Source organism: Lolium rigidum, chromosome 1 (genome assembly GCF_022539505.1).
Source record: "Lolium rigidum isolate FL_2022 chromosome 1, APGP_CSIRO_Lrig_0.1, whole genome shotgun sequence".
Lineage (NCBI taxonomy): Eukaryota > Viridiplantae > Streptophyta > Magnoliopsida > Poales > Poaceae > Lolium > Lolium rigidum.
In genome coordinates, this window is record NC_061508.1 from 68,560,077 (window position 1) to 68,576,461 (window position 16,385).

Consider the following 16,385-nt stretch of genomic DNA (forward strand, 5'->3'; position numbering starts at 1 on the left):
ACGGGCTGGCCCACTTACTTATTGGGCCAGCCCACTTGATTAACTGTGGACCCCACACTTTTATTGGGCCGGCCCACTTGCTTTAAGGTGGACCCCACCCACTACTGGGCCGACCCACTAACTAGTTGGGCCAGCCCAATTGCTTTTGTGGTGGTCCCCACATACTAAACGGGCCGGCCCTTTAAGACGAAAGTGGGCCCCACCTCTGTTTTTGGCCCGCCCACTAGCGTGTTGGGCCGCCCACTTGCTCTATGGTGGACCCCACATACTAAATGGGCCGCCCTTTTACGGAAAGTGGGACCCACTCGTGTTTTTGGCCCGCCCACTAGCGTGTTGGGCCCGCCCACTTGCTATACGGTGGACCCCACATACTAAATGGGTCGGCCCTTTAACCGAAAGTGGGCCCCACCAGCCGTTTTGGCCCGCCCAATATCTTGTTGGGCCGACCCACTTGCTATATGGTGGACCCCACATACTAAATGGGCCGCCCTTTAGCAGGGATGTGGGACCCACTGGAGTTTTTTGGCCCGCCCACTATCTTGTTGGGCCGCCCACTCGCTCTATGGTGGACCCCACATGCTAAATGGGCCACCCTTTAACAGAAAGTGGGACCCACTCGTGTTTTTGGCCCGCCCACTATCTTGTTGGGCCGCCCACTTGCTATATGGTGGACCCCACGTACTAAATGGGTCGGCCCTTAAACAGAAAGTGGGACCCACCTGTGCTTTTGGCCCGGCCCACTGGCTTGTTGGGCCAGCCCATTTGATCAAATGTGGACCCCACGTACTAAATGGGCCGGCCCGATAGCAGGAAAGTGGGACCCACATGCTAATTGGGCCGGCCCACTAACTTCTTGGGCCGGCCCAGCTTGCTTTAATGTGGACCCCACTTTGTAAATGGGCCGGCCCGATAACAGAAAAGTGGGTCCCACATGTCTTGTGGGCCGGCCCTTTTGCCTCGTTGACCGGTCAAACGAGTGCATTCGGCCCGCCCATATGCTTAGTTGGCCGGCCCATTAAAGTTTTGACCAGCCAACCTTAGAGGTTAGGCCCAGCCCACGTAACTAATGGACCAGCCTCGACTATATAGTTGACCGGTCAAACTAAGTCAGCTGGCCCGGCCCGCAAACTTAATGGGCCGGCCCGCTTAAGACGTGGCGAGCCTCGTGTGGGCCTACCATCTACCACGGGGTTTCAGCCGGTTAACGCCGTTAACCGCCGGCTAACGGCGTCCGCCACGTGTCGGCTTGCATGACGTCGGCAGTCAACGGGCTCCCGGAAACACTTGGGCAACGGTCCGATTTTCCGTGGCGGAAGGGCGCCCAAGCGCGACGGACCGAAAAAATCGTCGTAGGACTTTGCCTGACGCAGTTTCCACAACAGAACCCATATCGTCGGGTTAGGCCCATAGGCGACGAAAAATACCCCTTAGCGGACGATTTTGAGACGTTGTCTATCAGAACTTTTCTTGTAGTGTGATGTGCGTTGGGTATCCATTTCAGTGCCTACGACACCCTTCACCCCGGCCACGTCCTGTATCATGCACCTTTGAAAACCTTTTCCCCAGTTTCTCCATGCAGATGGTGAAAGTGCACAGAGCCCCCATGTGTGATTTTGATAATTGATGACAATCCCTATGAACTAATGTTTGCATTGAGTTATATTTGTAGGAGTTGTTCATAGGTAATGCTTGAACCATATGTTGGCTTCAAGGTTGCATTAAGAAGAAATTGATGAAGAATATCAAGTGTCAAATATGTCGTGAAGATGAAGTTGAAGTGATCCCTCAAAGTTAACTTCAAGATATCAACATGATGAAGAATGAAGAAATGAAGTGCAAGTTCAAGATAAGCCAACTCGAAGAGATCATATGCTTGAAGCTTGCCATCCATATGGTGATCATGGATATTTGAAGATGCGCCGAAGAAGAAGCACTCCCATGGTGGATTATGGGGGAGCAATCCACAAGATTTCGTCAAGTAAGCACAATCAAGAAAGCCGTTCCATCTTGTTTGCTCTTGATACCGTTTCTTTCTTACCGGTGTCATGGTGTGGTTGAATACCGGTTTATAGTTTAGTTGTCGTATTATCAAGAGGGCTCTCGAGTGAGTAACTCGATCATATCCTCCGGAGAGCTCAAACCTTTGCATCATCTTTCTTGGTTGTTATTTGGATCTTATCCATATGATGTTTTAGAGCTTGTGTTTATTCTCATAACAAGCTCTAGTTTATCGAGAATGGTTTTTGCACGGAAAACTTATTGCATTTTCGAGGTTGGAGGTTTTACCGATATGTCTTTTTTAGATAGGTCAAACCTTTCATCATTTATTTCTATCCTACATTTCTGGGCTATGATGGTTCCATGCATGATCTTGTTGAGCTTGTTACTAGCTTCAAAACGAGCCCAAAATCATCAAAATCGGAATTCGAATGCTCAAATTATGGTCTTTCTCGTTTTGTTGTTGCTGCCAGTTTTCTCCAGGCCGAAAATTCTGGCCCGGATACAAAATTTCCGGGCAAAAGGTCTCTCATAGAGCTCCTTGAAGAAATCTAAAGCTTGGAGAACCTATACACGTATGGATAAAAGTCCATTAGGCTACTCACATATGCAAGATATATTCACATATTTAGATTAGACCAGGTTTTACCAAGTCTTACACGCTGATACTACTCACGGGCCAGTCCTTGACATGCTCGTATGCAGCATAAAAATCATTGCACTCCGCTTGGATAAATGACCTTCTCTTTTAAGAGATGTGTCTTTCCAATCACTCACAAAAATTTAGGGCGGTAATTTTCTACGCTCATGAAAGTTTCTAGTTGGCCGGATCCGTACCGGTGTAGGTTAGCCAGATCGATACGTATGCAGCAAGATGTACTTAGTTAGGATAGTGCAAGTAGAGTTCGATCTGAACTACTCCTTGTAAACCCGAGATCTTGGCGTCTTTATAAGCCGGATCTCGGGAGCTCTTGAGCCAGAACCAGTCATCTCATTGTAATCGTGCACTTGTTCCCCTTGTAGTGAATTATAGCAGCACATAGGATTTCACCACCGTTGCGAAATCCGAAACCGGGTAACTCGTGTCTCACCGTCCTGGTAGCTTACCGCATTTTGCAAACCTCTCTCTCTCCACGCCGTGAGGTACTCACTATGGCGTACTCGTTGATGACATAACGACACATGGTGTTGCCATGATTTAGCGTTGACTCACCGCCCACATGAGTGTGATTGAGGTAAAGGACACCCATTACTAGGTCGTTCCACATGGACGAGATCTTCGATGATATGGAACGGGAGCGACGCGACGTCTTGCTTGCTCGCTAGGGCTTTTGGCGGCTGCATCGACAGTTTCGTATGAGAGTAGCGGGAGAGGGAGTGTGAATGTGCCGTTAATAGGAGGGTCCGTGGAGGTACAAGAGAGGGAAGCGCAGGACGCGGACACTGTCCGTCCGACTAAGGTCCGAACGAACCGGTCCGCTTGCTCCATTTAGGTCTCGCCGCTAGGCCGTGCCCCTGTCCACGCGCACATGTTCAAACATTCGTTTTCCCCGGTCCCGTGGTGATGCCCTAAGAGCATCTCCACTCGTGTCCCCCAAACAACGTTCGGATAAGAAATGGGGAAAATCGTGTTCCAGTCGCGTCCTCCAAAGCTAAATAGCGTCTCATTTTGTGTCCGATGTCCCCGGTAGAGACTCTATCGAAAACGCCGGACACGAAAACAGCATCCACATGCATGCATGCAGCCCCTAGTCCCCACATGCCGTTCTCTTTTCTCACACTTTCTCTCACCTACTTTTCCCACATGGGGTGGTCCCCTCTAGCATCCGGACGCTGTTTGAGGGACGCGGCTAGGAAGAGACTTTTTTTTATACAGATTTTTGGTCTCTTTTTGTCTGGCGCGGCCCAAACGTGCCCCAAATCATTTGTGATGCTCTAAGTCTCACAGTGAGTTTGTGACATAGACACTGGACTCATCGTGTTCCTCTTTCGGAAATGTGAAAAGGGACCAGGCAGAAAGGAGACTGGCAACGGCATTTGGCCAGGGACAGAAGTACCTGTATGTTATTCCCGTGGAGCAAAATATCGCATAAATAATGCAATCAACCTCGGAGTATTCCTCTTCCTTGTAAATAAACTTGGAATGTTATAATCGACGAGTGAGTGGGTGACATGGCGCGCTGGTAGTGGCAGCTAGCTTATCTATAAATATGTGAAGCCCACTGCTGCTATCACGAACTCGCCATAGAGGGAGCAGTAAGCAGTGGCAACACGTGCAATCGTACATCATCGCCACCACGAGAAGAGAGGGAGAGAATGGAGGTGGCGGCCATGGATGAGACGAAGGTAAGGAAGAAGGGTGGCCTGAGAACAATGCCCTTCATCTTTGGTAAGCAAATTAATCGCACAAACTCTACTTCCTATATTTATTTGCTTGCTTAAGCTCTCAACTTTGTGTTCTTGCTCGCGTGGCAGCCAATGAGGTGGCGGAGAAGCTCGCCGTGGTGGGCTTCTCGACGAACATGCTCATCTACCTCACCCAGCAGATGCACATGCCGCTCGCCAAGGCGGCCACCACCCTCACCAACTTCGGCGGCACCTCCGCCATGACCCCGCTCATCGGGGCCTACCTAGCCGACGCCGTCATCGGCCGCTTCTGGACCATCGCCGGCGCCTCCCTCGTCTACCAAGTCGTAAGTACACACATTGACACACATACAAACCGAAGCATACGAAAGAGATAGAGCTGAACTGTGGCGGCGCTTGTGGCAGGGGATGGCGCTCCTGACGGTGTCGGCCGCGCTGCCACAGTTCCGTCCTGCGCCGTGCAACACCGCCATCGCCGGCGGCAGCACGTGCGAGCAGGCTCTGCCGTGGCAGCTGGCGGTGCTGTACGTCTGCCTGTTCCTGAACTCGGTGGGCGCCGGCGGGTACCGGCCCTGCATCGTGGCGTTCGGCGCCGACCAGTTCGACGAGTCCGAGTCGGCGGAGCGGGCGCGCACCTGGGGCTTCTTCAACTGGTACTACTTCTGCAACGGCGCGTCCATGCTGGTGGCTGTGACGGCGGTGGTGTACGTGCAGGACAACGTGGGCTGGGGCTGGGGCCTCGGCGTGCCGGCGGCGTGCATGGGCATCTCCCTCGCCGCGTTCGTCGCGGGCTACCCGATGTACAGGCGGCTCCAGCCCGTGGGGTCACCGTTCACGCGGCTCGCGCAGGTGGTCGTCGCCGCCGTCAGGAAGCGGCGGGTGGACAGGGCGGGCGGGGAGACGGGGAGGCTGTACGAGAACGACGAGATGGACGCGCCCATCTCCATGTACGGCAAGCTCGTGCACACCAGCCAGCTCCGGTAAGTATGTGCTGTGTCTTCTCTCTATTTTCTGTTTCTTTTCTACAAGGAATCCATAGAATTTCCTCTAGTCGAAGCATATCCTAATAGTCCATTTAGATCATTTATGGACAACGGGACGTAGGAGATGAGAAGGCGATGTCAGCAAAATGCTGCCAAAAATACAGCTGCCCGTGCTGAGCTAAGACGATATCCTCCTCTGGATTCCGGCACAGAAGTTGCAATCTGAGATCCTTTCTACTTTCTAGCTCAAAAACAAGCCGTGTTCGAGTATTGTTTTCCCACGTTTGTACCCAAAACCTCCATTACTTTCAGACTTCGAGTCGGCATCGGCCATCGCAGCTTAAACATACACATCCCATTCGGTGGCCTTTACGTGGTTTGGCATTTTTTCTGCCCTTACAAGTTACCAAGATGAGCAGGTAATTAATGACACTAGTTCTCTACACTCCACGCTATCTTCCCTAATCCATACTGCCATCGTACTTTCCTTATTTCAAAACAGCCACACTTTACATCTTAACCACAGCAACTTACTGTCAATAAACTTCTACTCTTCACATAATTTTGTGTCAAATCTTGAAGTCCATCGACACTAAATACTAGCAAACTTTACCCCAGGAAACACTACACGATGCTCTGGGTGTTTCAATGTTTTAGTCCATCGCCAACGACCTGTCCAAAGTTTTTTTTTTTTTGACCTGTCCAAAGTTGATGCTGATAAGAAATGATGTAAAGCACGATAGTCAGTCTAATATTATCAGGCATGAAAGCTCGATAGTAAAGAAAAAATTGATATAAGCTCTCATCTATGCTACATCGACCAGCCGCCTCACCCATACAACTCACGGCAGTCACCAATCAAATAGAAGGGTGCAAATCTTTATTTGCTTTAAGACCATTTCTAGTAGCAGAATGTCCAGCATCACAAAAGAATAATTGAAAGCTATTCAAAAACTGAACCGTGGCCTTAATTCGTCCCGAAAGATCTAGTCATTCTCCACTGGAGCCAGGCTGCCAAAAAGATGAAGGAGCCACTCCAGGCCAAATCGACAAACTTATTTTTGGTTGGCAGTTCCCAAGCTGAGCAAATAGCAAACCGCGGAGCGCATTCAAATTCAGATACCCTCTTTTGTTCAAATCAAGTCTGCAACTTCCAATTCAGTTGGGATAAATCCAGACATGTGAATACTTCTAAATCAGGTTTGAAACTACCTACTTCTAATTGGGACAACTTTGAAATTGCAACTTGGGTTTATTCCCCAGAACGAACTTTCACAGCATCTCCGGAGCCTCCAAACTGGAAGGTTTCACTCAACAACAACGAAAAACTAAAAGGTTTCAAGTGAAATTCAACCAGGATTTCGGGCTTCTAGCCTTCCATGCACCAGTTTGATTTCCCCTCCTCTAGCATCCCGCTTTAGCAGACAGCGGTAGGTGTCACCTTGCACCCCCATCGGTCGGAGAGCAGCAAGGGCCGGTACACCGGAGGCAACCATGGCAGCATTCCTGCCATTGTTTCTCTTTTGGCTTTTCCTCTTGTGAAATGCAAGCTCCTTGAACATGGAATTCTCAAAACAAATTGATTTGTTACTTGACTCTGTCGTGCAGCTTCTTCGACCGCGCTGCCATCATCACTGATGGCGACCTGTTCATGGCGGAGGCCACTTCAGGAAAGCAGCCGCCAGCCCCTGTCCCCAACATGTGGCGGCTGAGCACGGTGCACCGAGTAGAGGAGCTCAAATCAGTAATCCGCATGGGACCGATCTGGGCAGCAGGCATCCTTGTGATCACTGCATCGTCGCAACAGGGCACCTTCTCCTTGCAGCAAGCCAGCACCATGGACCGCCGAGTCGCGCCGCACCTGTCATCCTTCCAGATCCCTGCAGGGTCGATGACCGTCTTCTCCTTGCTGCCCATGCTCATCACCCTCTTCGTCTACGACCGTGCGCTCGTCCCACTGGCCCGCCGCTACACGGGGCTCGACCGCGGCATCTCCTTTCTCCACCGCATGGGAATAGGGTTCACCATCTCCGTGGCGGCTTCCCTCGTCGCTGGCTTCGTCGAGCGCCACCGTAGGGAGGCCGCGGCAGCTGGGGGGACCACAGATGCAGGGACGGCCCCGCTGTCGGCGTACTGGCTGGTGCCACAGTACGCCCTGCACGGGATAGGGGAGGCGTTCAACTCGGTGGGACACCTCGAGTTCATGTACGACCAGGCGCCAGAGAGCATGCGGAGCACAGCGACGGCGCTCTTCTGGCTCTCCATCTCGCTGGGGAGCTACGTGAGCACACTGCTCATCACAGTGGTGCACCGGTGGAGCGCCGGCCCTGATGGATCCAACTGGCTGCCGGACAACATCAACCATGGCAAGCTGGACTACTTCTACTGGGTTGTGACGCTGCTGCAGGTCATGAACCTGGTGTACTACCTGATATGCGCTAGGCAATACAAGTTCAAACCCGTGCAGCACCACAAGGCGGGGGAGGTGGATGACAAGTCCATGGTGGAGCTGCAAGAAAATGTTTGAGTGAGTAACAACATGCAATCTAGTACTCCCTATGTTGTCTATGCAGGTACAGGTCTAGCTAGCTAGAAGAAGGTAGATAGATCTGTGGAGATTGAGGTAAATGCATATGTAATTCAGGATTTGTATGGAGATCAGGAACAGAGAGTAATGTTGCTGATTCACTAGCTAGTTGAGCTAATATCAGGTTTCAAGAAATTTGTAGTTCTGCTCGCTATGCTTAAAGTTAATAGCTCGGGATGAGGGTTGTTCAGGTTATATGGAAGTGTCTGATGGCAAATTTTTCTGACAAACCTGTCAATGTCAGAAACCGTCTGATCTTGGCAGCATAATTCTTAAATCACAACTCAGCAGCATTGTATAAATTTTCTTGAAAATAAAAGAATCATAACACCCTTTTGTTTCTGGTGATGCTCTCGAGTAATTTTTTTAGCTCTGTCTTTGATATGATAAGCACAGACACACACTGCACTGTAGAAGTGTAATCCAGGTGAATGAAAGCAAATGTGGTAACTCACAGCCTTATGATATGGAACTAATGGATCACCGAATATTCAAATCTGAGTTTCTAAAGTTTCAGTTGGCCGACAAGGCCCGAGCAGTGGGGGCTATTCCTTTGGGTCCTGAAGATCGGGGAATGAGGGTGTGCTAAGATCATTATGAACTGTTCAATCTCGTGGAGCTCAAAATAAGATCATGCACATCTTTTTGTCCAGTTTTAGGATCAACTAGTAATTTTAGTGTCAAATGGCAGAACTGTAGAAAATGATTAGGGGCAAAATCTGTTATAATGCCTATTTTGAGTTTTATCCCACAAGGCTTCATTATATAACCCTGCTAATGTCAGCAAGAACCTGCGACTAGTATATTTGCTTATGAGACATCTCATCACGCTGAAAACCCCATGACCAGCAAACCACAGGAGCAGCGTGGCTCAATAAATGACAAACTCATGATCCTGTAACTATAAATTCCAATTCCAATAGTTTGATTCAGTAGGCTGACATCTCGCTGGATTGAGGAATATACTCTAGAGCTTCAGTAGGCTGCCTAGGGCAGGGGAGATGGCTGGATAGGGTTGTCCTTTTGGGTTTTGGGGAGCGTGGCCGTGGAATGAGGATGGGCTAAGCTAATTCTGAACAGTTCGAGCTCGCAAGCTCAACTGGGTGGTTACCAGTTATAACTTAAGCTTCTACACTTTTTCTTCAATTTTAGGTTCAATGAACTATTAAGTGTAACCAGTAATAAAAGTGAAGAAACGATTAGAGACAAATCTGTACTAACACCTAATTTTGGTTTGGTTACATGGGGTTTCATGGTATAACTCTGCAAAATGTCAGTAAAATCATTTTTTTTCGATAAAGGATGCTTTCATTACTTTTATAAGCAATTACATCCAGCCTCTGCATAACCAGGATGCACACAGCCGTTTATGTTGTCTCAGGTTCGAAAGTGATAAAAATGAAAAAACTAGGCGAGATACACATCAAAGATGAAACATAAAACGCCTAAGAGATAGGTGGGGCATCTATCCGTAGACTATGCTGCCACCCATGTTGGGAAAAAGTATCCCTCGCCGTAGCCTCCAACCGTGTACAGACCTCCGTAAACAGGTCTCGGTTCTCCACTCGGCGAAGAGGTAACCACGAACGGAGAATACCCGTACATCCGTAGATGACCTGCAAGCAAAGAGCAATTTTTATCATTAAAAATCTTGTCATTTCTACATAGCCAAAGCGCCTGGATAATCGCTAGCGCCCCCACCCTAAGAAGCAGCTTAAACCTTGAATCAACCCCATGGAGCCAATTACCAAAAATATTGGCAACACTAGTCGGAGGATACAGGGTAGACGCTACTTGGATGATCGACCATATAGATCTCGCAAATTGACACTCGGAAGAACAAATGCTTGATTGTTTCGTCCTCGTTGACGTAAAACACATCGAGTACTCCCATGCCAATTACGCTTAACAAGATTATCTTTGGTGAGGATTACCCTCGACGAAGATACCATCCAAAAATTTTAATTTTTAATGGTATCTTCATCTTCCAAATCTTTTTATTATTATCAATCGGTAGATCGAAAGAAGGATCGCGTTGTAGAAAGATTTCACGTAGAAAGCACCGTTGGCATGAAGGTTCCATCTAAATTCGTCCGGTTCGTCCGATAAATGAATATCCCCAAGCCGTTGAATTAAGGTATTCCATGCCGCAAGTCTTTGTCCAAGTAAAACCCGTCCGAACGTCACATTCGGGGGTGAGGTAGCCATTACGGTAGCAATGGTATCACCTTGACGACGAACAATCCTATAAAGAGCAGGATACTCGTTCACTTAGGGGTGCGTTGTCAAGCCAAGCATCTTCCCGTAAACGTATTTGTGCTCCATTTCTGATTGAAAAAGTGCCATGGCGAAAAAATTCATTTTTAGTCGCCATTAGCCCGGCCCAGAAGTGAGAATCCCCTGGTTTCCAAACCATTTGGGATAATGTCTTCGAACCGATATACTTTCGCCTAAGGATAGTCTGCCAAATCCCATCCTCAGTGAGGAGCTTAAACAGCCATTTTCCCAAAAGGGCCGAATTCTTGACTTCCAAATCATGAACTCCAAGCCCACCTTGGTCTTTGGGACTACAAACTATACTCCACTTAACCGATCGATATTTCTTTTTCTCATCTGTCCCCTTGCCAAAAGAATCTGGATCGATAATAATCGAGTTTATGCGAATTCCTTTTGGTAAGATGAAAAATGATAACATATACAGTACCATGTTTGTGAGTACCGAATTAATGAGTATCAATCTTCCACCTAGGGACAGCAACTTGCCTTTCCAGCTACTAAGGCGTTTTTGTAGTCTTTCTTCCACTAATTTCCATTCCGCGATTGTAAGTCTCCGATAATGAATCGGAATACCCAAATAACGAATCGGAAATTGGCCTTGCCCACAACCAAACAACTCGCGTACAGAGTCGCATCATTTTGGGCATCACCGAAGCGTAACAATTCACTCTTATGGAAATTGATTTTCAATCCCGACAATTGCTCAAAGGCCGCCAAGATTAATTTCAAGTTCTGAGCTTTTTCAAGATCATGATCCATAAATAGAATTGTATCATCGGCATATTGAAGTATAGATAAGCCACCATCAAATAGATGTGGAATCACACCTTCAATCTGGCCATCAGCCTTAGCCCGCTCTATGAGTATAGCCAGAATATCCGCTACAATGTTAAACAACATCGGTGATAACGGATCCCCTTGACGTAACCCCTTTCGTGTTTGGAAATAGTGACCGGTGTCATCATTGACCCGGATTGCGACACTACCATCATACACAAAATCATTTATCAGAGCGCGCCACTCTGGAGAAAAACCTTTCATCCTGAGTGTTTGTTGTAGAAACGACCACTTAACTTTATCATACCCCAAAACCCATGATGCATCGATAAAATACCAAACTCGCCGTCCGGCATTCCTGGCACTAGAATTCCGATTCCAATAGTTCTATTCAAAACCATTCAACACACTAACATCTCGCTCAATAACATGGTAATAAAAATTATTAAAGAGAAACAATTAGGGGTTTACCACATCAGAAAACAGTCGTCATCAGGCTGTGGGCTTGCGCTGGAACCCCTCGGAGGGGTCGAGCGGGTCCGCAGGGGAAGGGAGCACGGCGGTGACGGCGGCGGCAGGAGGCCCGACGGGGAGGCGGCGGGAGATCATCTCGTCGACCCTGGCGGGGTCGCCGGAGAGGAGGGCCTCCACGGTGCCGTCGCGGCGGTTGCGGACCCAGCCGGCGAGCCCGAGCGCGCGCGCCGTCTCTACCGTCCAGTCGCGGAAGAAGACGCCCTGCACGCGGCCCTTCACCACCACCCGGACCGCCTTGGGGGCTGGCTGCTGCGATGGCGGCGGGGTCGCGGAGGCTGCGGTGGCGGCGGCCATGGCGCGGCGAGATGCGGCGGCGGTGGCGGGGAGGAGGACGCGGGAGGCCGTGGCGGGGATGGAAGGGAACATTCTGGAGAAGGGAGGAGCGGCGTTCAGATTTCAGCGATGGTTGCCATTCGCGTTCGAGCAAAGGGAGAGTACACAAGATCGAGAGACCCAATCAACCAAAAACCACGCAAACAATAAATAAAAAAACTAAACCGACTGTTTTTTCTTTTCCAAGCAATCCACACAGATCGATTTTCATTACCCATGTACTACCTCCGTCCCAAGGAATAAGGTGCACGCGTATTCCAAGACGAACTTTGATCATAAAAATTGAACAACAAAATCTTGGTTATATTATATGAATTTAGTATCGTTGGATTCGTATTGAAAAGCACTTTCTAATGATGTTAATTTCATACAAACAATCTTTATATATCTGAAGTAATTCTTAGTCAAACGAAAAGCACGTAAAAAGAGGACGCCTTATTTCTTAAATCGGAGGTAGTATAACGAAAAACAGGAGTAACAAGGCACCCAGGGCTAATTCGTTCCAAACAGCAAAAGTAAACTAAGCTACAGCATCCGCCTACTGCTAACGATACAACTTAAGAGCCTTTTTAACGGCCGAAGCCCAGCAAAAGCTTAACGTAACATTACAATCACAGACATGTAGGGAAATCACCAAACAACATCAAATATTTGCATCCCCTGATCTTGCATTTCCAGGTCGCTAGTGTCAGCTTCAGCATCCCTTGCATCCCTTATCTGGATAGGATGTTGCCGATGTCCAATGGTATTCTGTGCACCACTACCAGTACCAGAAGAGCCAGTAAGTCTCAATAAACCATCAGCACCAGCCTAGATATCCTCTGCATCTTTTTTATTGTGCAAACATGCCCAGTATTTCATAAAAACAGTAGAGTGGCTTATTAGCTTAAAAGGAGTTTTTACCAGTTTGTGTTCAAACCAGGATCAGCTTCCATATGGTCCAACATATATCAGCCGAACCAGCAATCTGCGTGTTTCTACTTGCAGGAAGGAACTGGGGAAACCACCAGAAAAATTATATAAAGGAACCTGGCCAACAACACTCCAGACGAACTTAGCAACTGGACAGTAAAAAAAGAGATGTGAAATTGATTCATTTCCCTCACAGAACTGACACACAACACTCCCCTGCCAATTGCGTTTCAGCAAATTATCTTTCGTTGCAATTGCATTGTGCCAGGTCATCTACAACAAATTTGTATCTTTAAAGGAATCTTACTTTTTCAGAGATGTCTGAAAGTTCTATCCAGTCCACAGCCACACAGATGATTGTATACAGACTTAACAGTAAATTTACCTCCTTTTGTCCATTTCCAGAAGGGTTTGCCAGGTTCATTGTTAAGGGTAGTTTGGGCCACAATTTGAGTCAATCCATGAATCTATAGAACAACATCAGCTGTCATCCATCTCCTAGACGAAAAGCTCCAGTTCATAGCAGTTGCTTCAACCGTCACTGATTGCTCAATGCAGATATCATAGATATCTGGGAACCTATCTTTCAAAGGACACTGATCACACCAGGCATCTCCCCAGAAGCTTGTATATCTGCCATTACCCACCTGCATTCTTCTTCAACTCAAATACATCTGTTTGACTTGCATCATATTTGTTCACAATGGAGAATACCCAGGTCTTTTTTTGTATAAAAACACCTACATCCCTCAAATACTTCTATTTCATCAGCTTCTGCCAAGGACCTGCCCCATTCTCAAGTTTCCACAACCATTTGCACATTAAACTGATATTAAACTTGTACAAATTTTTAATACCCAAACCTCCTTTTTCTTGGGTTTAAAATTCAATTTCCACTTGATAAAATGGTATTTTCTTTTATCAGCACTCCCAGTCTAGAAAAAGGACCTGATGGGTTTGTATACCTGTTCAATATTTGTTTTATGTAGCAGCCTCATGGACATTTAGTATACAACAACACTAGACAGACATGCATCAATTTTTACCACTCTCCCACCAATTGACATAGTATTTCCCATCCATCCACCCATTTTTTTTCTTCTCACCAAGGAAACCCATTTTAGCCACTGTTGGCCTCCTTGCACAATGATAATGATAGCATTATTAGAACAATTTTTTCCAAGAAGGATGGAACTAAACCCCCTTTGCATGTATCGGCGGGCTCCCGAGAGGAGTCCGTTCGGTCACAATGAAAATACTAGCATGGAATTTTCCCGTGTTGGGTTATATCGTGACCGTCCTAGCGCTTTTGGATGCCTTGAGGTATCATAACCCTGAGGTGATTTTTTTTATCGGAGATTGCACTTACGGATGAGTTTTTGAGAAGAACAATGGAGATGGATTTCAAAATTGTGAAACCTAGTGATGTCCAAACAAGAGGTAGCATGATGATGTGGAAATATGAGGCAAAAATGTCCCAATTTTTTTGTCATCCAAAATATATTGATGTGCGTGTGGAGGATGATGTGAATAATGTGTGGCAATTCAGGGGGATGTATGGAGAGTTCAAATGGAAGGACAAACACAAAACATGGGATAGAACCTTCCATGGGTTCTCATGGGTGATCTGAACAAGGTATTGTACTCACATGAAAAGGAAAGAGGGAGAGTCAGACCGCAACGTTTTATGCTAATATTCCACAATGCAACCGATGGGTGTGGTTTGGAGGATCTAGGTTATGTTGGAGATCTATTCCTGTGGCACATAGGATTAATTTAGGAGAGGCTAGATAGAGGACGTGGAAACTCGGAGTGGATATGAAACCATCAAAATGTTACAGTTATTAACCTTGAGTATAAGTGTGTAACCACTCAGATCCTAAGCCTCTTTTGTTGGATTCTAAGTGCTATGCAGCACCTCCGGTAGTGGGTATAAAATCTATGAATTTTGAGGCCAATTGATTCAAAGAGGAGAACTTCGGATAAGTAGTTCAGTAAAACTGGAACACTTCAACATTGGATCATGGTGTGATCAACGTGATTGATCGTCCTAAGGCCATGCATGGGACCAACAAGTTCTTAAGAAGCCCAAGAAGAGACTCAGGAAGGCCCGGCTGGATCTTGAGTTGCTGATGAGAGGCCCAATGCTACCGAAAGCTAAACTAGAGAAGCATGATTTAGCTAAGATGATTGAGAAACTCCTTAAGCTGGAAGAGATTAAATGAAGTCAACGGTCCTGGGTGACTCGGCTAATTGGCTCCAAAATGGTGACAAAAATATGGCTTACTTACAAGCATCGGCTCCCAGGAAGACATATTTCATTAAAATATGAATGATCTTGATGGTACCGTTGTAGAGGTACTGAAAACTTAAATCCAATTGCATAGGATTATTTTGTTAACATGTTTTATTCTATAGTTAATATGACTGACCCACTTTTTCTGGAGAAAGTCATTCTAAAGGTTTCACAAGAGATGAACGAAAGGCTAATTGCGCCATTCTATGTGGAGCATGTTATAAGTGTTGTCTTTAACATTGGGGACTTGAAAGCTCCCGGGCCAGATGGGCTCCATTCTTTATTCTATAAAAAAAGACACTTAGTGTGCGATGACATTACAGAAGTGGTTTTGAAGGCAATAAATGATAAGGTGATCCATGCAGGCTGTAATGAAAAAATTGTCGTCTCGATCCCATAAGCTGATGTGCCTGAGGAGGTATCAAAACTTAGACCTATATCTCTTTGCAATGTTGTCTATAAGATTATTTATAAGATGCTTGCAATTAGACTAAAGGCTATTCTTACCGAGATTATTTTTCCTACACAGAGTGCTTATGTTTCTGTTAGGCTCGTAATTATTGATGTGTTGGTAGCCTATGAGTGTATATCCATAAGAGGGAGAATAAAAAGAAAGGAAAGATTGAACTTGTGATGTATTGTGTTACTTCAGTAACGCAGACACACAGCTTCACTCCCAAGAGAGGTATTCAACAGGGAGATCCTCTTTCTCCCTACCTGATCTTGTTATGTGTAGAAGGTCTTTCAAGCTGTTTGTTGTATGCATAGGAGGTTGGTGGCATTGAAGGGTAAAGATATGTAGGAATGCACCATCAGTTTCACATATTTTATTTGTTGTTGATTCCTTAATCCTCTTGAAAGCAGATTCGACCAGTAGCCTCATTGCGAAAAGTTCTTGGTGATTATTGTGCAAACTGAGAACAACTTGCAATTGTGGTGAAATCAAGCCTTTATTTTAGTCCAAATACTCACGTTGATCGGAAGGTGAATATTTGCAATATTCTAGACATCAATATTGAAGTTCTTTCTTTCAGATATCTGGGGCTCCTAGCAAGTGTGGGTGCGGATAGATTTGTGAAAAGAGTAATACAGAGAATTAAAGGATGGAAAGAGAAATCATTATCCATAGGTGGTTAAATTCTATTGAAAGTCGTTGCTCATGCTATACCTATTTATGCAATGTCAGTGTTTCTTTTACCAAAGAAAGTATGCCAAAAAAATATTCACATGTTATTTCTCAGTTTTGGTGGGGGATGATGATAAAGGAAAGAAGATGTATTGGTTTTCTTGGGTGAAATTATGCTTTCCAAAAAAACAAAGA

General features: G+C 46.5%; 2 protein-coding genes across 4 annotated transcripts; one reads left to right on the forward strand and one right to left on the reverse strand.

Moving 5' to 3' along the window:
• The first annotated feature begins 4,195 nt into the window (after positions 1–4,195).
• On the forward strand, positions 4,196–8,130 carry LOC124687419 (protein NRT1/ PTR FAMILY 3.1-like). Its single transcript, XM_047221517.1, has 4 exons — positions 4,196–4,387; positions 4,474–4,691; positions 4,771–5,345; positions 6,957–8,130. The coding sequence occupies exons 1-4, from the start codon at positions 4,315–4,317 to the stop codon at positions 7,873–7,875; spliced, it is 1,785 nt and encodes a 594-aa protein (XP_047077473.1). The 5' UTR covers positions 4,196–4,314; the 3' UTR covers positions 7,876–8,130.
• Positions 5,707–11,980, reverse strand: LOC124688460 (acylphosphatase-like). Of its 3 annotated transcripts, XM_047222444.1 has the most exons (3): positions 11,461–11,980; positions 9,237–9,240; positions 5,707–6,032 (listed from the first exon to the last, which is right to left on the reverse strand). In XM_047222444.1, exon 1 carries the CDS (start codon positions 11,887–11,889, stop codon positions 11,482–11,484), a length of 408 nt encoding a protein of 135 aa, XP_047078400.1. In that variant the 5' UTR covers positions 11,890–11,980; the 3' UTR covers positions 5,707–6,032; positions 9,237–9,240; positions 11,461–11,481. The 3 variants fall into 3 exon arrangements, with proteins under 3 accessions (XP_047078400.1, XP_047078996.1, XP_047079603.1); XM_047223040.1 differs by lacking the exon at positions 9,237–9,240 and having other exon boundaries at positions 5,707–6,020; XM_047223647.1 differs by lacking the exons at positions 5,707–6,032; positions 9,237–9,240 and adding an exon at positions 6,045–6,062.
• Positions 11,981–16,385: the final 4,405 nt, after the last annotated feature.

What these genes read in the sequence shown, in the direction of transcription:
- LOC124687419 (XM_047221517.1), top strand. Translation starts at nt 4,315, where the DNA reads ATGGAGGTGGCGGCCATGGATGAGACGAAGGTAAGGAAGAAGGGTGGC. An exon ending in AACAATGCCCTTCATCTTTG is followed by an intron (nt 4,388 to 4,473) that starts GTAAGCAAATTA and finishes CTCGCGTGGCAG; the next exon opens with CCAATGAGGTGGCGGAGAAG. An exon ending in GTGCACACCAGCCAGCTCCG is followed by an intron (nt 5,346 to 6,956) that starts GTAAGTATGTGC and finishes TCTGTCGTGCAG; the next exon opens with CTTCTTCGACCGCGCTGCCA.
- LOC124688460 (XM_047223040.1), bottom strand. Translation starts at nt 11,889, where the DNA reads ATGTTCCCTTCCATCCCCGCCACGGCCTCCCGCGTCCTCCTCCCCGCC.